The sequence below is a fragment of the Odocoileus virginianus genome, unplaced genomic scaffold, assembly GCF_023699985.2.
Source record: "Odocoileus virginianus isolate 20LAN1187 ecotype Illinois unplaced genomic scaffold, Ovbor_1.2 Unplaced_Contig_30, whole genome shotgun sequence".
Classification (NCBI taxonomy): domain Eukaryota; kingdom Metazoa; phylum Chordata; class Mammalia; order Artiodactyla; family Cervidae; genus Odocoileus; species Odocoileus virginianus.
This window is the reverse complement of record NW_027224347.1, coordinates 955,493-975,270: the sequence shown is the minus strand read 5'-3', so window position 1 is coordinate 975,270 and position 19,778 is coordinate 955,493. Positions and strand designations below refer to the sequence as shown.

General features: G+C 36.0%; 1 protein-coding gene across 1 annotated transcript; it reads left to right on the top strand.

The window, feature by feature from the left end:
• Positions 1-2,667: 2,667 nt before the first annotated feature.
• LOC139034160 (olfactory receptor 52B4-like) lies at positions 2,668-3,612 on the top strand. Its single transcript, XM_070464592.1, has one exon. The coding sequence runs from the start codon at positions 2,668-2,670 to the stop codon at positions 3,610-3,612; it is 945 nt and encodes a 314-aa protein (XP_070320693.1).
• The last annotated feature ends 16,166 nt before the right edge of the window (positions 3,613-19,778 follow it).

The window sequence follows — 19,778 nt, the reverse complement described above, 5'->3', positions numbered from 1 at the left end:
TTCTTACATCATTTTGACTAGAATTCTGTGGCTTCATTATCATATACAGACACATAAGTGATTCTAAGGCATAAAGCTGTTTCTCCTTCGCCAATATGTATATACTATTTACTTGGGTTAAATAAAAACAAATATATATGAACACAATATAAAAAGAAGACAATTTTATCAAGGGGAGCTTTGCTGCATAAAATAACTGAAACTTAAATACATTATTTGGTAGCCAAAGGAGAAAAAGGTATAGAAAATTTTTTTTCAGAATATTTTTTATATTTAACCTTGATTCACATAGGTAGTGTAAATATATCATAACTAGTTAAAGTATTCCTGTGTATATTTAGGGATACATAGAATTTTGAATATTTAGTATATTATTTATTTATTTAGAATATTATTTAAAATACTTAAAATATTATTTCTAGTTAGGATTTTAGAATATTATTTATTCTACTTAGAATATTACTTTTATTTAGAACAAATAAAATTTAGAATATTATTTACAATGTTATTATTTAGAATATGTAGAATATTGGAATATTTAGAATATTATTTATTTTTAGAATTTAAAATATTATTATTCTAGAATATTAAGAACATTTTTATTACAGATTATTATTTAGAATATTATTATTATAATTCTCAAAGTTTAAATGACTTTAAAAATTAGTATATTTTGAATTTCAAGTATGTCTCAACTTTGAAGAAATGTATTTATTTTATTCAGTTTAAAAATATTTTATGTATTGATTTCAAATTACTTATGCTGACTAAAAATAGAATTCATGTTTGCTAATTCCTATTAAAATGGAAACAGGAAGGCTTGTGAAGTAATACTAACAGTTTATTAATTGAAAAAAGCACATGGGCCCACCTATCCAGGAAGGATGTTGTGGAGAACAGGGTGGTGTGGACAGGGTTGGACAGCTGTCATGAAGTGACCCAACTCTGTAGGTCAGAGAGGGTATTGCTGGAAGGACGGCTCTATGTCTAGATTCCCTGGGGAACTTGTCCCTGAGGGCTTCAGGCAAATGATAAAACCTCAGATCCCTGTTCCCCATCGCTCTGATAGTTCTATTGCGATGGATTCATTGTAGCTCATGAGAACTCCATTTGAAGCAAGTGAGTGAAACTGTATTACTGTGGGGTGAAATTACAGGGGGTGGGAAGGATTGCTATATCTATTTTACATCATAACTAGCTGTTATGAGGCCTAACAGAGGCTGAAAATATTAAGACCTTGGTTTAGTTTGAAACAGACCCAGCTGGAAAGGATAGAGCAGCTGCGTGCTAGAACCACTGATACAGATTCATGAAAAATGAAATTGTGCAATTGTACATATTTCTTTCAGACAGCATACTCAGTGATACCATATTAGTAGTTTGCAACAAGCTGTGGTGGGAATACATAGATCATAGAAATTGGAAAACACTACAAAACAGCTTTATTTTATTTATATGTATATATGTAGTATGTATGCATATATGTATTTATTTATTTTGATAAGTCATTTACCAGTACACTACTGGATCAGAGTTACATTTATGCAATGTTCTAGTAGAATGGAAAGTTCTATAAAGGAGGGGGGAGTGAGGCAACACTGAAAATGAGGCAATCTTTAGCTCTTATTGTTCCAAAGAGCCCTGAGTACTAACAGAAAAAGTTTTACATTGGCCTGCAGATCCTGACCACTGTGAACACCCAAGGTATTTATTTAATGGTTTGCTCATGATTTTATTGCCCCGATCTATCATTTCACCCATGCAATATTTGTTATGGGATTTTTTGTTAGGCATTTTGAGGACTATGCTATGTTTCAGAGTGCTAGCTTTTGAAAATGAGCAAAGGAAGTCATGCAAGCCACAGTAAGTTCACAATCAATTGGGGAGATCATCAACAGCTAATCAGGTGTACTCCTATCCATGAGATAGATACTCTAATATAAGGCTCCCTGTGAAATCAGGGAAAAGAGTAAATGAAGGGGAAATGTGTTACGCACATGGTGAGAAGTACTCTGAATAGGGCTAATTGTCTTAGAACAAAACACAAAGATTGAGTTGACCTCTCAGGATGCTGAAGACATTTAGATCACAACCATGAAAACCTTCATGAAGCCTCTGAGAAGTCTTTTAGAATGATGTTGGATTAGACAGCCAATCACTCCAGTACATGCACGTTTACTTATGAACTATGCCTTATTTCAAGTTCCTTGCTCTATTCTGTGCCTCTCATAAGAAAAGATTTTTGCCACTCCTTCTTCCTATTGGTATATTACATTATCTTTAAGAGTTATTTCAGATATATACTTATTCATTAGAACTTCAAAAATACAGAAAACATTACTTCTCTTGTGTCACCGTATTAATTTTTTGTACAGCTAACATATTAACTTCATAATTGCATTTTCTTTAGTTATAAAAGTGTCTATATTGTTTTTGTGACTAAGATCTCATTTAGAGAACAAGCATCTTCATCTCTCTATATAACATCCTTAGATAGCATATCTTCTTCATCTTTATATATAACATAGCTCATGGCATCTTCTGAACAGAATGGGATCAGGAGGGCACCAAGGTGCTGGTGATATTAAAGAAAATCTTTGAATATAATCTTCATTTTTTTTTCTGTCTCTGCACATAGATGGTGGAGTCCCAGTCATCTCATCAAACATGACTGCCTTAAACTACACTGGTGTCAGTCACACAGTCTTCCACTTGTTGGGCATCCCTGGCCTTGAGGACCAGCACGTGTGGATCTCCATCCCCTTCTTCATTTCCTATGTCACCGCCCTGCTTGGGAACAGCCTGCTCATCTTCATTATTGTCACAAAGCACAGCCTTCATGAACCCATGTACCTCTTCCTCTGCATGCTGGCTGGAGCAGACACTGTCCTCTCCACGTGCATAGTCCCTCAGGCCTTGGCCATCTTCTGGTTCCATGCTGGGGAAATCTCTCTTGATCGTTGCATTACTCAGGTATTCTTCCTCTCTTCCACTTTCATCTATGAGTCAGGGATCTTGTTGGTGATGGCATTTGACCGCTATATTGCCATTTGCTGTCCCCTAAGATATACCACTGTTCTTACACGTACACAGATTGGGAAAATTGGTGTCACCTTATTTCTGAGAAGTTGTTGTACAGTTTTCCCAGTGATATTTCTCCTGAAAAGACTGACTTTCTGCAAAAGCAACATCCTCCCAAACACTGCTTGTAAGCACATTGTCTTGGCCCGTCTTTCCTGTGATGACATACGAGTAAACATGTGGTATGGGTTTTTGGTCCTGATGTCAACCTTGGTCATAGATATTGTGCTCATTTTTATTTCTTATGTGCTGATTCTCCGTGCTGTCTTCTACATCCCTTCCCAAGATGCTCGTCACAAAGCTCTCAACACATGTGGCTCCCATGTCTGTGTCATCATCCTCTTCTATGTACCTGGCATCTTCTCAGCCCTTGCTCAGCGATTTGGACATCACATCTCACCCCATATCCTTGTCCTTCTGTCCAATGTCTATATTCTGGCTCCACCCATGCTGAACCCCGTCATTTATGGGATCAAGACAAAACAAATCAGGGACCAGGTGATTCATGTGTTCTTTACAAAGCAGAAATGAACATGTTGATGGAAACTAACCTTGTGCTGTTCTTAACAATTCTCTCTGTGCATGAGGTGAGTTTTAGTATCAATCTGCTTTTCTTTTCAGTTTTTTTCATGATTGAGATTCATAAAGATTTTTTTTCTTTTTATGCCTAATTCTTTAAAATTTTATACTTATTATGCTCATAAAGGAGATGGTTGGATAGCATCATGAACTCAATCCACATGGACTTGTGCAAACTCCAGGAGACAGTGAGGGACAGGGAGGCCTGGTGTGCTGCAGTCCCTGGGATTGCAAAGAGTTGAACATGACTTAGTGACTGAACAACAGTTGCTCATATAAATCTATAAAGGCTACAGATGATGTTATCTTTCATCAGAAGTCTTTTTTCTATCTTCTTTTATAGAGATAAGGTAAAAGTTGATCACTTCATTCCCATGTTAGGGTTGGTTTTCAGTTTTAGTCACACTCAGCTTGTCTTCTATGCTCTTATTTCTAGGACAGAACTATTCAGCAATTTAAACTAAGAAACTGGAGGATACTTTTCTCCTCATCTTAAAAGTGGAAGATTCAGTTCTTCCTTTCAGAGATGTTTTAACTTAGCTTTCTAGACTCCAGTCTTTGCAGCTTCAAAACTTGGAAAATGACAGAATTGAGAAGTCAGAATACAGAAACTCCTCACACTGGCAAGTTTTCTATCTTAGGAATCATAAGAATGCAAAAGATTTCATACTGCCTTTTACATATTGTCTGGGTTTAGATCCCCAGCACCTAATGCAACCATAGTACTCAGCAAATGTCTCATAGGAAAACCTAGGTGTGCATTTGAGGACTCCGAGGTTTGAAATTTTTACTGCAATTTTGTATGGATGCTAAAACTCTGCTGGCTTCCGTGTGCCCCAGGAGAATCGCTCCTCCTGGGTCAGGATCGATCCTCAGCCCATGTCCAGAGATAGCAAATAGTTCGCTGGAAGGAAAAGTGGTTAGCAAATGTCAACTTGCTTTTGCATGGTTCTCCTGTTTCTTAAAGTTTTGTTCATTTGGTCTGTGTTACTTTCCTAGCTCTCTGATGGTTTAATATATAGTTCTTAAAATTTCTCTTTTTCTTATTGCCACAATGGAAACATTATCATGCCATGTCCTACTGCGTCATATCCAAAAGAAAGATTTCAGGCTGATTGATGTTTACCTTGACAACCCCAAAATAACAAACCAATAACATTTAGACTGAAGAGAATAAATATATATGCTTTTGTATCACTGAGATCTATTATTTCTACCATTTTCATCTGAATGCAAAAAAGTCATAGTTCTTTTAATCATAATTTGAAATTCACTTAATTTTGGATTATAAGTATTGCTCAACTTGTAGTAGCACATATGTATATACATAAAATGCAAAATGAAGTACTTTTTGAGTCTTAACCTGCATCAAGAATATACACAAAATAAAGGGACCAACTTACCTTAGTATTTTAAAAGATTACAATCCTGAACCTAATAAAATTTGCCTCTGCATCCTATTTTACTCTTGTGGTACATTATTTCCATCATACCAAGAAAATAAAAGTATTACTTAGTGTCTTAATTATCTTATATAGTGTATTTCTCATAGCCACACATTTTCCCCCAAAACAGGACCATTTTTAAGAATATCATGAATTTCTAGGCTTTTTTTTCATCCACCAATCCTGTCAGGTCAATCCATCATTTCTGAGAAACTTGTTCAGTTCAGTTCAGTTGCTCAGTCATGTCCAACACTTTGCGACCCCATGGACTGCAGCACACCAGGCCTCCCTATCCATCACCAGCTCCCAGAGTTTACTCAAACTCATGTCCATTGAGTCAATAATGCCATCCAACCGTCTCACCCTCTGTCATCCCCCTCTCCTACTGCCTTCAGTCTTTCCCAATATCAGGGTCTTTTCAAGTGAGTCATTTCTTCACATCAGGTGGCCAAAATATTGGAGTTTCAGCTTCAGCATCAGTTTTTCCAATGAACACTCAGGACTGATCTCCTTTAGATAGACTGGTTGGATCTTCTTGAAGTCCAAGGGATTCTCAAAAGTCTTCTCCAACATCACAAAAGCTTCAGTTCTTTAGCGCTCAGCTTTCTTTATGGTCCAACTCTCACATCCATACATGACTAGTAGAAAAACCATAGCCTTGATTAGGCAGTACTTTGTTGGCAAAGTAATGTCTCTGCTTTTTAATATGTTGTCTAGGTTAGTCATAACTTTTCTTCCAAGGAGTAAGTGTCTTTTAATTTCATGGCTGAAATCACCATCTGCAGTGATTTTGGAGCCCCCAAAAATAAAGTCTGACACTGTTTCCACTGTTTCCCCATCTATCTGCCATGAAGTGATGGGACCAGATGCCATGATCTTCGTTTTCTGAATGTTGAGCTTTAAGCTAACTTTTTCACTCTCCTCTTTCACTTTCATCAAAAGGCTCTTTAGTTCTTCACTTTCTGCCATAAGGGTGGTGTCATCTGCATATCTGATGTTATTGATATTTCTCCTGGCAATCTTGATTCCAGCTTGTGCTTCATCCAGCCCAGCGTTTCTCATGATGTACTCTGCATATAAGTTAAATGAGCAGGGTGACAATATACAGCCTTGATGTACTCCTTTTCCTATTTGGAACCAGTCTGTTGTTCCATGTCCATTTCTAACTGTTGCTTCTTGACCTGCATACAGATTTCTCAAGAGACAGGTCAGGTGGTCTGGTATTCCCATTTCTTTCAGAATTTTCCACAGATTATTGTGATCCACACTTTCAAAGGCTTTGACATAGGCAATAAAGCAGAAATAGATGTTTTTCTGGAACTCTCTTGCTTTTTTGATGATCCAAAAGATGTTGGCAATTTGATCTCTGGTTCCTCTGCCTTTTCTAAATCCAACTTGAACATCTGCAAGTTCACAGTTCATGTATTGTTGAAGCCTGGCTTGGAGAATTTTGAGCATTACTTTGCTAGCGTGTGAGATGAGTGCAATTGAGAGGTAGTTTGAGCATTTTTTGGCATTTCCTTCCTTTGGGATTGGAATGAAAACTCACCTTTTCCAGTCCTGTGGCCACTGCTGAGTTTTCCAAATTTGCTGGCATACTGAGTGCAGCACTTTCACAGCATCATCTTTTAGGATTTGAAACAGCTCAACTGGAATTCCATCACCTCCACTAGCTTTGTTTGTAGTGATGCTTCCTAAGGCCCACTTGACTTCACATTCCAGGATGTCTGGCTCTAGGTGAGTGATCACACCATAGTGATTATCCGGGTTGTGGAGATCTTTTTTGTATAGGTCCTCTGTGTATTCTTGCCACCTCTTCTTAACTACCTACCATTTCAATCAACAATTTCATTCTTCTTCTGAAGAGAATGTAGTGGCAAATCACCCTATACTTTATATTGTAGTACCTTTATTACATAGGCCACCATGGTGCAGTTTGTGTTTAAATCAACGGTCATTTTTATACCTTTAAATAGCATTTGAAAATGGTTCACTGTTCTGTCTTCTCTCTACTTTGCTTCCAGGACATCAATTTCCTCCTATAACTTCCCAGTGATTTTCCAAGAATCAACCAGGAGAAAGAACTCTACAAATCGAATCTTCAAATCTTAAACTTCTTTTCCCATATAGGCCATTGCAGAGTATTGAGTAGAGTTCTCTGTGCTATACAGTAGGTCCTTATTAGCTATATACTTCTTATATATGTGCATATGTCTGACTTTCTTTTCTTTTAACTCTTCAGTGTCATTTTAGGTATAGACCCTTTGAAATGTTTTTTCCCCTCAACATGCCAAAATACTTTATTTTTCTATGATTTGCTATTTATCAGATAAGCCTCAGCCAAATATACTCTTCCCAGTGAACACTTCCTCTGGCCATATATTTTAATTACATGTGCCTAAAGTAGGGAATTACATGTTTTGAAATCATAATTCATAAAGTAAATTCATCAGATTCCAACCAGAACAGCTTAGGTACCCATTCCCAGTTCAGGCAGTAGGGTCCTAACAAGACTCAAGAACTTACATTAATGCCTATATAGATCCTTTGCTTTACTTGAAGCTCACCAAGGCACTGATATATTTATAAATTGCCTAAACACAATCTGTACCCTAAATCTTGTAATGACTATATATTCATTTGTTTGGTGAAACATGGTACTGTTCTTCTGTTCTCCCTCCTTTCAAAGGGTTTTAAAAAATCTCTGAATTTATTCTACCACAAGCTTGTTCTTGAGGGTCATAGACTGACTGGGCTAGGATGGTTCTACTAACCTCTAACCTCCCACCTCACTGAGAATTCTACTCTTGTTGAATTATTTTGACATTGCTAAGGGCACTTTGTGTATTCTCAGCTATTGGTAGAAGGTCATTATTTCTGCAGAAACAAAAACTTGTATAGAAATATCTGCTAGCTAAAAATCTGTTAAACTATAATTTAATTCATACTGACATCTTACATTAAAAAATACTTCATTTAATTATTTTCAGTATACTTGAAAAACATAAATGACCTGATTATTTATTACATGTATTTTTTAGCACTTTGCACATATTCAAACTGACCATAGGCATATCAAATATAAACAAAATTTTTCAAGAATCTATTCCACATTATTTTTTTTCATTTATTTTTATTAGTTGGAGGCTAATGACTTTACAATATTGTAGTGGTTTTTGCAATACATTGACATGAATCAGCCATGGATTTACATGTGTTCCCCATCCTATGCCCCCTCCCACCTCCCTCCCTATCCGATCCCTCTGGGTCTTCCCAGTGCACCAGCCCTGAGCACTTGTCTCATGCATCCAACCTGGGCTGGTGATCTGTTTCACCCTTGATAGTATACTTGTTTCAATGCTATTCTCTCAGAACATCCCACCCTCACCTTCTCCCACAGAGTCCCAAAGTCTGTTCTGTACATCTGTGTCTCTTTTTCTGTTTTGCATATAGGGTTATTGTTACCATCTTTTAAAATTCCATATATATGCATTAGTATACTGTATTGGTCTTTATCTTTCTGGCTTACTTCACTCTGTATAATGGGCTCCAGTTTCATCCATCTCATTAGAACTGATTCAAATGAATTCTTTTTAATGGCTGAGTAATATTCCATTGTGTATATGTACCACAGCTTCCTTATCCATTCATCTGCTGATGGGCATCTAGTTTGCTTCCATGTCCTTCCATGTCCTGGTTGCTTTCCTGTCCTGGCATCCTCGGTCTGTATGCCCAGGAGTGGCATTGCTGGGTCATATGGCAGTTCTATTTCCAGTTTCTTAAGGAATCTCCACACTGTTCTCCATAGTGTCTCTATTCCATATTAAAATCCATGGAGCACAGACAAAAACTTATGCATCATTACATTTGCAACAACTTTATTGGCACTGGCAATCATTTGAAAATAAACGTTCAACAAGAATCTAGAAGTTAACTAAAATATAGGCTTTAATATATTGTTTATATGAAAATATTAGTAATAAATTGTTTAATATACATATTAAGTACATTTGTATGAAAGAAAATGCTTGTTATGTAACATTAAATAAAAACATGACTTACGAATCATTATACAATATACTAATATATAATATATGATTAAATGTCAGAATGTTTTCTAAAAGTTAGCAATCATGTTTTATGAATATAATTATATATATTGTGTTTCATTTACTAAAACAGATATTATTAAAATAGTAAATGTAAAAAATTAAAATCTAAAATATATTGGATAAAAAAGAAGTAACAGAATTTTCTTAGAACAACTTCTTGAAGTTAAAAGCAAAGAGGAAATATCCAAAGGAAAAGCCTGGGGATTTTACTACATAACATTTAGGTCCTCCAATGTTATTAAGGGCTTCCCAGGTGGTGCTAGTGGTAAAGAACCTGCCTGCCAATGCAGGAGACATAAAAAATGTGGGTTCGATCTCTGGGTCAGGAAGATCCCCTGGAGGAGGGCATGGCAACCCATTCCAGTATTCGCGCCTGGAGACTCCCAAGGACAGAGGAGCCTCGTGGGCTACAGTCCTTAGGTTTGCAAAGAGTCGGACATGACTGAAGTGACTTAGCCCTCACGCATGCATGTAATTAAAATTGAAGGCAGATAAAATGAGGAAATGTTTGCAAAGAATGTTACTTTGAAAAACTGCATATATGCTAAATATGAATGATTAGTCACTTTATGATAAATTCTTAAGTTGTTATAATTTGTAGCTATTACAAATTAATTAAAATATATTTCAAGCATAAAACACTTGTTAAAAATCTCTGAAAATTATAGGATATAAGATTTTGCACAAAATTTGGTCTCAACACTTTAAAACTTTGAAATGATAAGATGGAATTATATCATAACTATGTCATAAAAATTTTTGTTTATGAATTTAAATAATTTCCAAATAGTTTACAATGAGAATTTCATACACTTGCTCTTTAAAATAAACAATTATTTTCCTAATTTAGTGCCTGCTATGTTAGTAATGTTAGTAGATCTAATAGGTACTAGGGAAATAACACACACACATAGAGCCACATAGAATGTTGATCTTTGTTCACACATACACACAAATGCTCATACATGAAAAATATATGACAATGTACATTAAGAAGTTTTAACAATGATTATCTCAGAACACCGAAAGACTGGTGACTTTTGGAATCATTTTATTTCCATTAGTCTGTATTGACTGTTTTTTAAAAGAGTGACCATAATTTAGTCAGACAAATAAATGCACTTTTTATAGCATTTTATTACAAATATTTTCAAGCATAGAGAATATCTGAAAGACTTTTACAATTGTCAACTATATGTCAACCATCTAGTTTCTTCTGTTAAATTTTGCTTCTACCTGCTTTATCAATCCTATCAATCCCTACATTCATATATCAATCCATGTTGCACATGGTTAAGAGCACTGCATGACCAAAGAGGGGTGAAAAATGAATAAATAATGTGCTGATTTTGAGGAACAGGTTTTATGAATGGTGAAAAAGATGTTGCTGAAATGTAGCTTCTCGCTAGATGCCTAGTAGTCTTATTTGCCCTGTGAAAATGGGAATCCTGGAGAGTATCAGCAAATAGTACAGACAGGAAGTAGTATGAGACTCTCAGTTCCCTTCCTGCAGCACTATTCCCAACACCTGTACTCTTATCCTCTGAGACATGACTCTATCAAGAGGATGAAAAGGCAAGCCAAAGCCTGGGCAAGTCTGCACACCACACATATGACAAAGCACTTGTGCTTAGAGTTATAAAGAACAGGCAAAATATTTGAACTGACACTTCACTGAAGAGGAGTATTCAGATGCCAAACAAGTACATGAAAAATGTATAACATCATTAGCCTTTAGAGATAATGCAAATTAAGACCAGAATCAGACTAGCTGCAATAAATAGTGATGATGCCAGATGTTGGTGAGGATTCAGAGAAACTGGATCACTTTGGCATTGCTGGCGGGAATGTAAAGTGGTCGAGCTACTCAGGAAAACATTTTGGTGGTTTCTTACAAAGTTAAATATCAGCTCATGTTTATAAACTTATAATCTATGGGCTTCCCTGGTAAAGAATGGTAAACCTGGTTCAGACAGTAAAGAATCTGCCTGCAATTCAGGAGACCTGGGTTTGATCCCTGGGTCAGGAAGATCTCCTGGAGAAGGAAATGGCAACCCACTCTAGTATTGCTCCAAGAAGTCTATGGACAGAGGAACCTGGTGGGCTACAGTCCATGGGGTTGCAAAGATCAGACATGACTGAGCAACTAACACTTTCACTATGTTATAACCTAGAATTGCATGCTTGAGCATTATCCCAGAGAAATGAAAATTTACATTTACATGAGAACCACTGCATGAATGTTCATAGCAGCTTTCTTTATCCGTAATAGCTAAAACTGGAAACAACCCAAATGTTATTTAATGTGAATGTTTAAAAGCACGATGTACATTCATACCATGAAATTTGACACAACAATAAAAAGAAATACATTACCAATACATGTAACATTTTGAATGAATCCTAAGGGAATTATACTGAGTGAAATAAACCTAGTCTCTAGAGGTTATATATATTACAAAATAACAAAATTTTAGAGAAGAAGGTTGTCAAGGACTAGGCATGAAAACAGGGATGTGGGTGAGGCTCCAAAAGATATCATAAATGGTGACAGAACAAGTCTGTATTTTAATTGTGGTGATGGTTTCGTCAATCTTTAATGTTATATAATTATATAACTACACACACAGACAGAAGCATACATACAAGCAGTGAATATAAAATTAGGGAATCTAGTGAGCTCTTGGTTTGTACCCATGTCAACTTTATGTTTTGCTATTGTGACTTAGTCATGCAAGATGCCACTGCAGGGGAAAACTGGATGAAGGATAAATAGTATCTTCAAGCTATAGTTTTATTTTGCAACTTTCTGTGAATCTATTATTATTTAAATATAAAAACTCAAAAAACCATGAGTGTGAAATAAAGATATCTTAAGACAAAAGAAGATCATCATTAATAATAATTATGATAGCAAACATACATATCACTATGTTTTAATAGTGTTAAAGACATAATAGCAAATGCATATATGCCTTATGCCATTCTAAGCACTTTACATACATTAACCCACTTAATCCTCACAAGAACTATGTAATGTTAATGAAATAATCCTAATTTAGAGATCAGAAAATGAAAATAGAGTAATGGATTTAATAATATTCAAATCCTGGCTTAAGGAGAATTTTCTATGATCAACCAATGAAAGAAACATTAAAGAAAAGACACAAATATAGCTATTAATACTTAAATCAGTTTATAAAAATATTAAGAAGGGAAGACATACTAGATAAATACTTAAATACAGGAATGTACACATATTATTATTATTGATAAATTAAAAAATGACAAAAGATAAAGATAACATTAGAGTTTTCAAGAGTTAAATAACCTAAAAAAGAAAAAAGTTAATTAGGCAAAAGTGAGAGCAGCCAGAATCATCTAGGAGATAAACAGCACAAAGTTAAATAGAAAACATGAATTAATTCCTGTCTCTGCTATTTCCTTGGTAGATTTCCATTTCCTCATCTTTAGCATTTATTTTACGGAGCCAAAGTGAAGATTATGTGAGGTAGTGTACATAAAACGCTTAGTGTGGAAGCTATAATATAAGTAGTCAACAAATGGTAGTTATCATTACTTCATTGGATAAAATATGAGTATCTGATAAATGTTTAGCCTCAATAGCAATAGAAATGCAATTAAAATTGAAGTACAATATCATTTTGTCCTTTAGAATGAAAGAAGTTTTTAAAAATGAAAATACTCGAGCACTTGTCTCATGCATCCAGCCTGGGCTGGTGATCTGTTTCACCCTAGATAATATACATGTTTCGATGCTGTTGTCTCGAAACATCCCACCCTCGCCTTCTCTCACAGAGTCCAAAATTCTGTTCTGTACATTTGTGTCTCTTTTTCTGTTTTTCATATAGGGTTATCGTTACCATCTTTCTAAATTCCATATATATGCATTAGTATACTGTATTGGTGTTTATCTTTCTGGCTTATTTGACCCAGAGGAATCGGGTGGAGACAGAGGTGGGAGGGAGGATCGGGATGGGGAATACATGTAAATCCAAGGCTGATTCATGTCAGTGTATGGGAAAAACCACTACAATATGGTAAAGTAATTAGCCTCCAACTAATAAAAATAAATGAAAAAAAAATAGAAAAGAAAAAAAATGAAAATACTCAACCCTATTATTAGTGCAAAGAGATATACTATGCATCCTTTCTAAGTGCAATTTCATAGGATTCATTTAAAAAATCTATAAAGTATGAAACATGGGATTCATTTCTAGGACTATTCTTAAAATAAAATTTGAACAATTAGAATAAGGTTTATATGTAAGATATTCAGAGGAACCTTGTTTATATAGCTAAAAGTAGAAAGCTCCAAATGCCCAATATTGACATTGTATAAAGATATATATGAAGAGAGAAAGGAACGTAAGGTGGTATACCAAAATGCTAACAGTGGTTTTCTTCTGACTAGTGATTTTCTTCATATTTTTATTGTTTCCCATTTATTATGTTGAGCTTTTGCATCTTATATTAAAAGATAATACTTAAAAATAAATGTACTTAGAGCATATGTATGCTGGTACTTAAGCAACAAGTAAAACTGAGTATTAAATTTGCAAATATATAATCATAACGTCATGCAGAAAGGACCTAAAAGAAAAATGCTTGGTTAAATAAAGTATAGTAAAACTCTGCAATGAAATACTATATAGACAGTAATTTTATTATTTGTAATAATTTTATATTGTTTATGTATACTCATATGTATTAGAAATGAACAATGTCAACATTGTACTGATAGAAAAGTAGCTAACAGGTCACATATATAATACAGTATGTAGAATGATCAATACTATACATGTATCATATAATGTTTTCCAGATAGATATAGGAATAGATAAATCTCTAGGTACAGATGGAGATAAAATACAGACACAGATTCTGATAGAGATTCAGGTTAGCTGTAGACATAAGTATATATGTATATGTACAAGCATAGAAACTAACATTTTCACAATAAAATTGCTTGAGGACTATACATTTATGGATTTATGACTTCCAATTCACATTTACCCTTGTTCATAATTTCTAATGCTATGTAAAAGGAACATAGATTTTTAATCAGAAGGTATTAAATAATTACCGACAACATGATATTTTTCTCAAGAGGAATTACCATCTAAATAACACATTGAGAGGGAGCTGTGGTTAGAGAAAGTGTTACAGAGGAGACAAGATGAGAATTGGATAAGAAAGGAGGAATAAGTATTTTCCATAAATCAGTGGAGATTATCCCAAGACAGAGCAGAAATACCTGGAGGATACAACATGACCTGGAAAAGTTGAGGAGTTAATGACCTGGTGTGTCTGAACCTCAGTGTCCTTTGAAGGTGATGTGGGAAGTCTTGCTATAAAGCAGGTCACGAATCAGATCATTAAAAGTTTTGAATGCACCCTTGGGAGATTACTGAAGAACAAGGCCTGACAGTGAGATTGGAGGTTTCTCCCAGCAATCATCACTCCCTCAGAAACCACATTAGTGTTCCCATGACAGGAGTTATTAGTCTCAGTCTCCTCAGTCTACTCAAGGGTTGTTCTGTTAAACATGAAACACACAATTCATTTACATTCTCTTATTACAGACATGCATGTTGATAGGATATAAGTTAATATATAAAAGGAATAACTAGCACCCCATTCCAGTACTCTTGCCTGGAAAATCCCATGGGCGGAGGAGCCTGGTAGGCTACAGTCCATGGGGTCGCAAAGAGTTGGACATGACTGAGGGACTTCACTTTCCCTTTTCACTTTCATGCATTGGAGAAGGAAATGGCAACCCACTCCAGTGTTCTTGCCTGAAGAATCTCAGGGATGGGGGAGCCTGGTGGGCTGCTTGGGGTCGCACAGAGTTGGACATGACTGAAGCGACTTAGCAGCAGCAGCAGGAATAACTAAAAACCAGGAATTGCTGATTCTAAGAATGTCACATAGCTAGAATGAGGGACATTGAGGAATAGAGGTTTGTATGTAATTGTCTAAGGACATCAGTAGCTGTCTCAGAGCTTGAGAAACTCAGTGAGGCACAGCTGAGCAAAATCCTGGGCCAGAGCACCATTCTCACTTCATCTAATCATGAAGATCATGCTATAGTGTCATTAAGGATTGATGACTTCTGAAAATCATTCCATCCTGTTTCAAGGTCTTTGCAGGAGGTTGTTGTTTGCTCAGTCAAACAAGGCACTTCTTTCTCAGGCTGTTTTGAGGATGGAAGACTAAAGTCCTATAACCTCTCTGGTGAACTTGGAAACAAGACTATCTGGTGAGTAATGCTAACAATCCATTCATTAAAAATAATTAAGAGGAGGAGAGGATGCACAGGCTTCAGTTCAGTCGCTCAGTTGTGTCTGACTTTGAAACCCCATGGACTGCAGCACGCCAGGCCTCCCTGTCCATCATCAACTCCCGGAGTTTACTCAAACTCATGTCCATTGAGTCAGTGATGCCATCCAACCATCTCATCCTCTATTGTCTCCTTCTCCTCCTGCCTTCAATGTTTCCCAGCATCAGGGTCCTTTCCAAAGAGTCAGTTCTTCGCATCAGGTGGTGAAAGTATTGGAGTTTCAGCTTCAGCATCAGTCCTTCCAATGAAAATTTAGGACTTATTTCCTTTAGGAAATCCAGGGCTCCTTTAGGATGGTTTGATTTCCCTGCAGTCCAAGGGACTCTCAAGAGTCTTATCCAAGACTGCAATTCAAAAGAAACAATTCTTCAGTGCTCAGCTTCTTTATAGTCCAACTCTCATATCCATACATGACTACTGGAAAACCATAGCCTTGACTGGATGGACCTCTATTGGTGAAGTACTGTCTCTGCTTTTTAATATGCTGTCTATGTTGGCCATAACTTTTCTTCCAAGGAGTAAGCATCTTTTAATTTCATGGCTGCAGTCACCATCTGCAGTGATTTTGGAGTCCCCCAAAATAAAGTCTGCCACTGTTTCCTCATCTATTTGCCATGAAGTGATGGGACCAGATGCCATGATCTTAGTTTTCTGAATGTTGAGCTTTAAGCCAACTTTTTCACTCTCCTCTTTCACTTTCATCAAGAGGTTCTTTAGTTCTTTGCTTTCTGCCATGAGGGTGGTGTCATCTGCATATCTGAGGTTATTGATATTTCTCCCAGAAATCTTGATTCCAGCTTGTGCATCATCCAGCCCAGCATTTCTCATGATACACTGCATATAAGTTAAATAAGCAGGGTGACAATATACAGTCTTGACGTCCTCCTTTTCCTATTTGGAACCAGTTTGTTCCACGTCCAGTTCTAACTGTTGCTTCCTGACCTGCATACAGATTTCTCAAGAGACAGGTCAGGTGGTCTGGTATTCGCATCTCTTTCAGAATTTTCCATACATTATTGTGATCCACACTTTATAAGGCTTTGGCATAGTCAATAAAGCAGAAATAGATGTTTTCCTGGAACTCTCTTGCTTTTTTGATGATCCAATGGATGTTGGCAATTTGATCTTTGGTTCCTCTGCCTTTTCTAAAACCAGCTTGAACATCTGGAAGTTCATGGTTCACATATTGTTGAAGCCTGGCTTGGAGAATTTTGAGCATTACTTTGCTAGTGTGTGAGATGAGTGCAATTGTGCGGTAGTTTGAGCATTCTTTGGCATTGCCTTTCTTAGGGATTGGAATGAAAACTGACCTTTTCCAGTCCTATGGCCACTACTGAGTTTTCCAAATTTGCTGGCATATTGAGTGCAGCACTTTCACAGAATCATCTTTTAGGATTGAAATAGCTCAACTGGAATTCCATCACCTCCACTAGCTTTGTTTATAGTGATGCTTCCTAAGGCCCACTTGACTTCAGATTCCAGGATGTCTGGCTCTAGGTGAGTGATCACACCATCATGTTTATCTGGGTCATTAAGATCTTTTTTGTATAGTTTTTCTGTGTATTCTTGCCACCTCTTCTTAATATCTTCTGCTTCTTTTAGGTCCATACTATTTCTGTCCTTTATTGTGCCCATCTTTGCATGAAATGTTCCCTTGGTATCTCTAATTTTCTTGAAGAGATCTCTAGTCTTTCCCATTCTATTGTTTTCCTCTATTTCTTTGCATTGATCACTGAGGATGGCTTTCTTATCTCTCCTTGCTATTCTTTGGAACTCTGCATTCAGATGGATAAATCTTTCCTTTTCTCCTTTGCTTTTCACTTCCCTTTTCTCAGCTATTTGTAAGGAAGGCTTCCTCAGACAACCATTTTGCCTTTTGGCATTTCTTCCTCTTGGGGGAAGTTTTGATCAACACCTCGTGTTAATTAAAGAAAACCAGGTATCCCAGTTAAGGAATTTAGTGCTTTTCTATTTATGGGAAGATGCAAGAGTCTGGGCTCATTGAAATCATTCCTTTGATATGCACCTCAGCTATCTGGGGCCGGTAAACTGTGTTTTTGCATCCTGAGTTTCTTCAGGGCTCAACTTAGGGAGTGGCTACTGTCTGGTGGTTGCTAGATGGCAGGTATTCTTTCCTTCCTGAATTTTCTAAGAGCTCACTAACTAACAATGGAGGACTACAATTGCTGATGACTGAAAGTGTATAGTTTTAGTGAGGAAATATGACTACATAACTTTGCCAAGTGAGAAAGGTTAATTCTGGAGTTTTAGGTGGAATATAGTCCAATAATAATTATTTACCTGCACACATATATACAGTAGAAAATATATAACAATATTCTGTGAAGTATTAGTAGTGAAAATCTCTATTTTAAAAGAAACAGTTGATTTTGTACAGTTTTTATTTCTAATATACTGTCTGATGTGTGATGAGGCAGAAGTTTCAAGAATGAGAGAATATTTACTGTGTCAAATATTTCCCATGTGTCATGTAAGATGTAGAATGAATATTGACCATTGGATTTGGCAGTGTGGACGTCACTGTAACATGAATGCAACACAAAGGGAAAATGTCTGGTGAGATAAAAAAAATAAGAAACTATTGAGTCCTGAATATATAGACAACTCTTTCAAGGCATTTTTCTATAATGGAAACAGAGAAAGTAGAAAAGGAAAAGAAGAAGGTGAAAAGAAGGAGCTGGAGGAGGAACAGCAGGAAGAAAAGAAGGGAGATAGGTGTAAAGGTTATAAGGAAATATATGGATGCCAGAGATTTTTGCATACTTTCTTCCCTCTGAAAATTCCCTTTGCTTCCTACCTCCTTTCCCTTTCCTTCCTCTCTCCTTCCTCCCTTTATTCCTCCTATCATATCTTCTTCCTTCCTTCCAATAGAACAAATAACAGAACATACATAGCTAGAAGTGAGCCTGTGAAAAATAAAACTTTGTGATAGACCAGACAGAGGGAAGAATATAAATAGCAATTCCCCAAGGTAGAAAATAAAAACGAGAACTACTTCACTATGTCAAGGCATGCAACAAACAAGGAGGGTTCCTTTTTTTCCCACGTTTCTCCAGCATTTATTATTTGTAGACTTTGATGATGGTCATTCTGACTGGTGCGAGGTGATAAATCATGTTAGTTTTGATTTGCATTTGAATAATAATTAATGATGTTGAGCATCTTTTCTTGTACATTTTGGTCATCTGTATATTTCTTTGGAGAAATGTCTATTTAGATCTTCTCCCACATTTTTTGATTGGGTTGTTTGTTTTTTGATATTGAGCTCCATGAGCTGTTTATTTCTTATGGAAATTAAGCCCTTGTCAGTTGCATTGTTTGCAATATTTTCTTCCATTGTATAAGGTTGTTTTTCTTTTTACGGTTTCCTTTGCTGTGCAAAAGCTTTTACCTTTAATTAGGTCTCATTTGTTTGTTTATTTTAATTTCCATTACTCTAAGAAACAGATTCAAAAACATATTGCTATGATTTATGTCAGAGTATTTTCCTTTTTACTCTAGGAGTTTTAAAGTATCTGAGCTTACATTTAGGTTTTTAATCCATTTTGAGTTCATTTTTGTGTGTGGCATTAGAGAATATTCTACTTTTATTCTTTTACATGTAGCTGTCCAGTTTTCCCAGCACCACTTACTGAAGACAGTCTTGTCTCTTCTCTATTGTATATTCTTGCCTCCTTTGTCACAGATTTATTGACCAAGGAGCATGGGTTAATTTCTGGGCTTTCTATTCTATTCCATTGATCTACATTTCTGTTTTTGTGCCAATACCATACTGCTTTTGATTAACATAGGTTTGTAGTATAGTCTGAAGTCAGGGGGCCTGATTCCTTCAGCTTTGCTTTTCTTTCTCACAATTGCTTTGGCTATTTTGGAATCTTTTGTGATTCCAAACAAATTTTAATTTTCTTTTGTTCTAGTTCTGTGAAAAAAATATCATTGGTAATCTGATAGGAATTGCATTAATCTGTAGACTGCCTTGGGTAGCATTGTCATTTTGACAATATTGATTCTTCCAAGCGAAGAACACATTATTCTTCTGTTTCCATCTGTTTTATCATGTTTGATTTCTTTCATGAATGCTTTATAGTTTTTAGAATATAGATCTTTTGCCTCCTTAGGGAGATTTGTTCCCAGGTATTTTATTCTTGTTTGACACAAGAGTAAAGGGATTGTTTC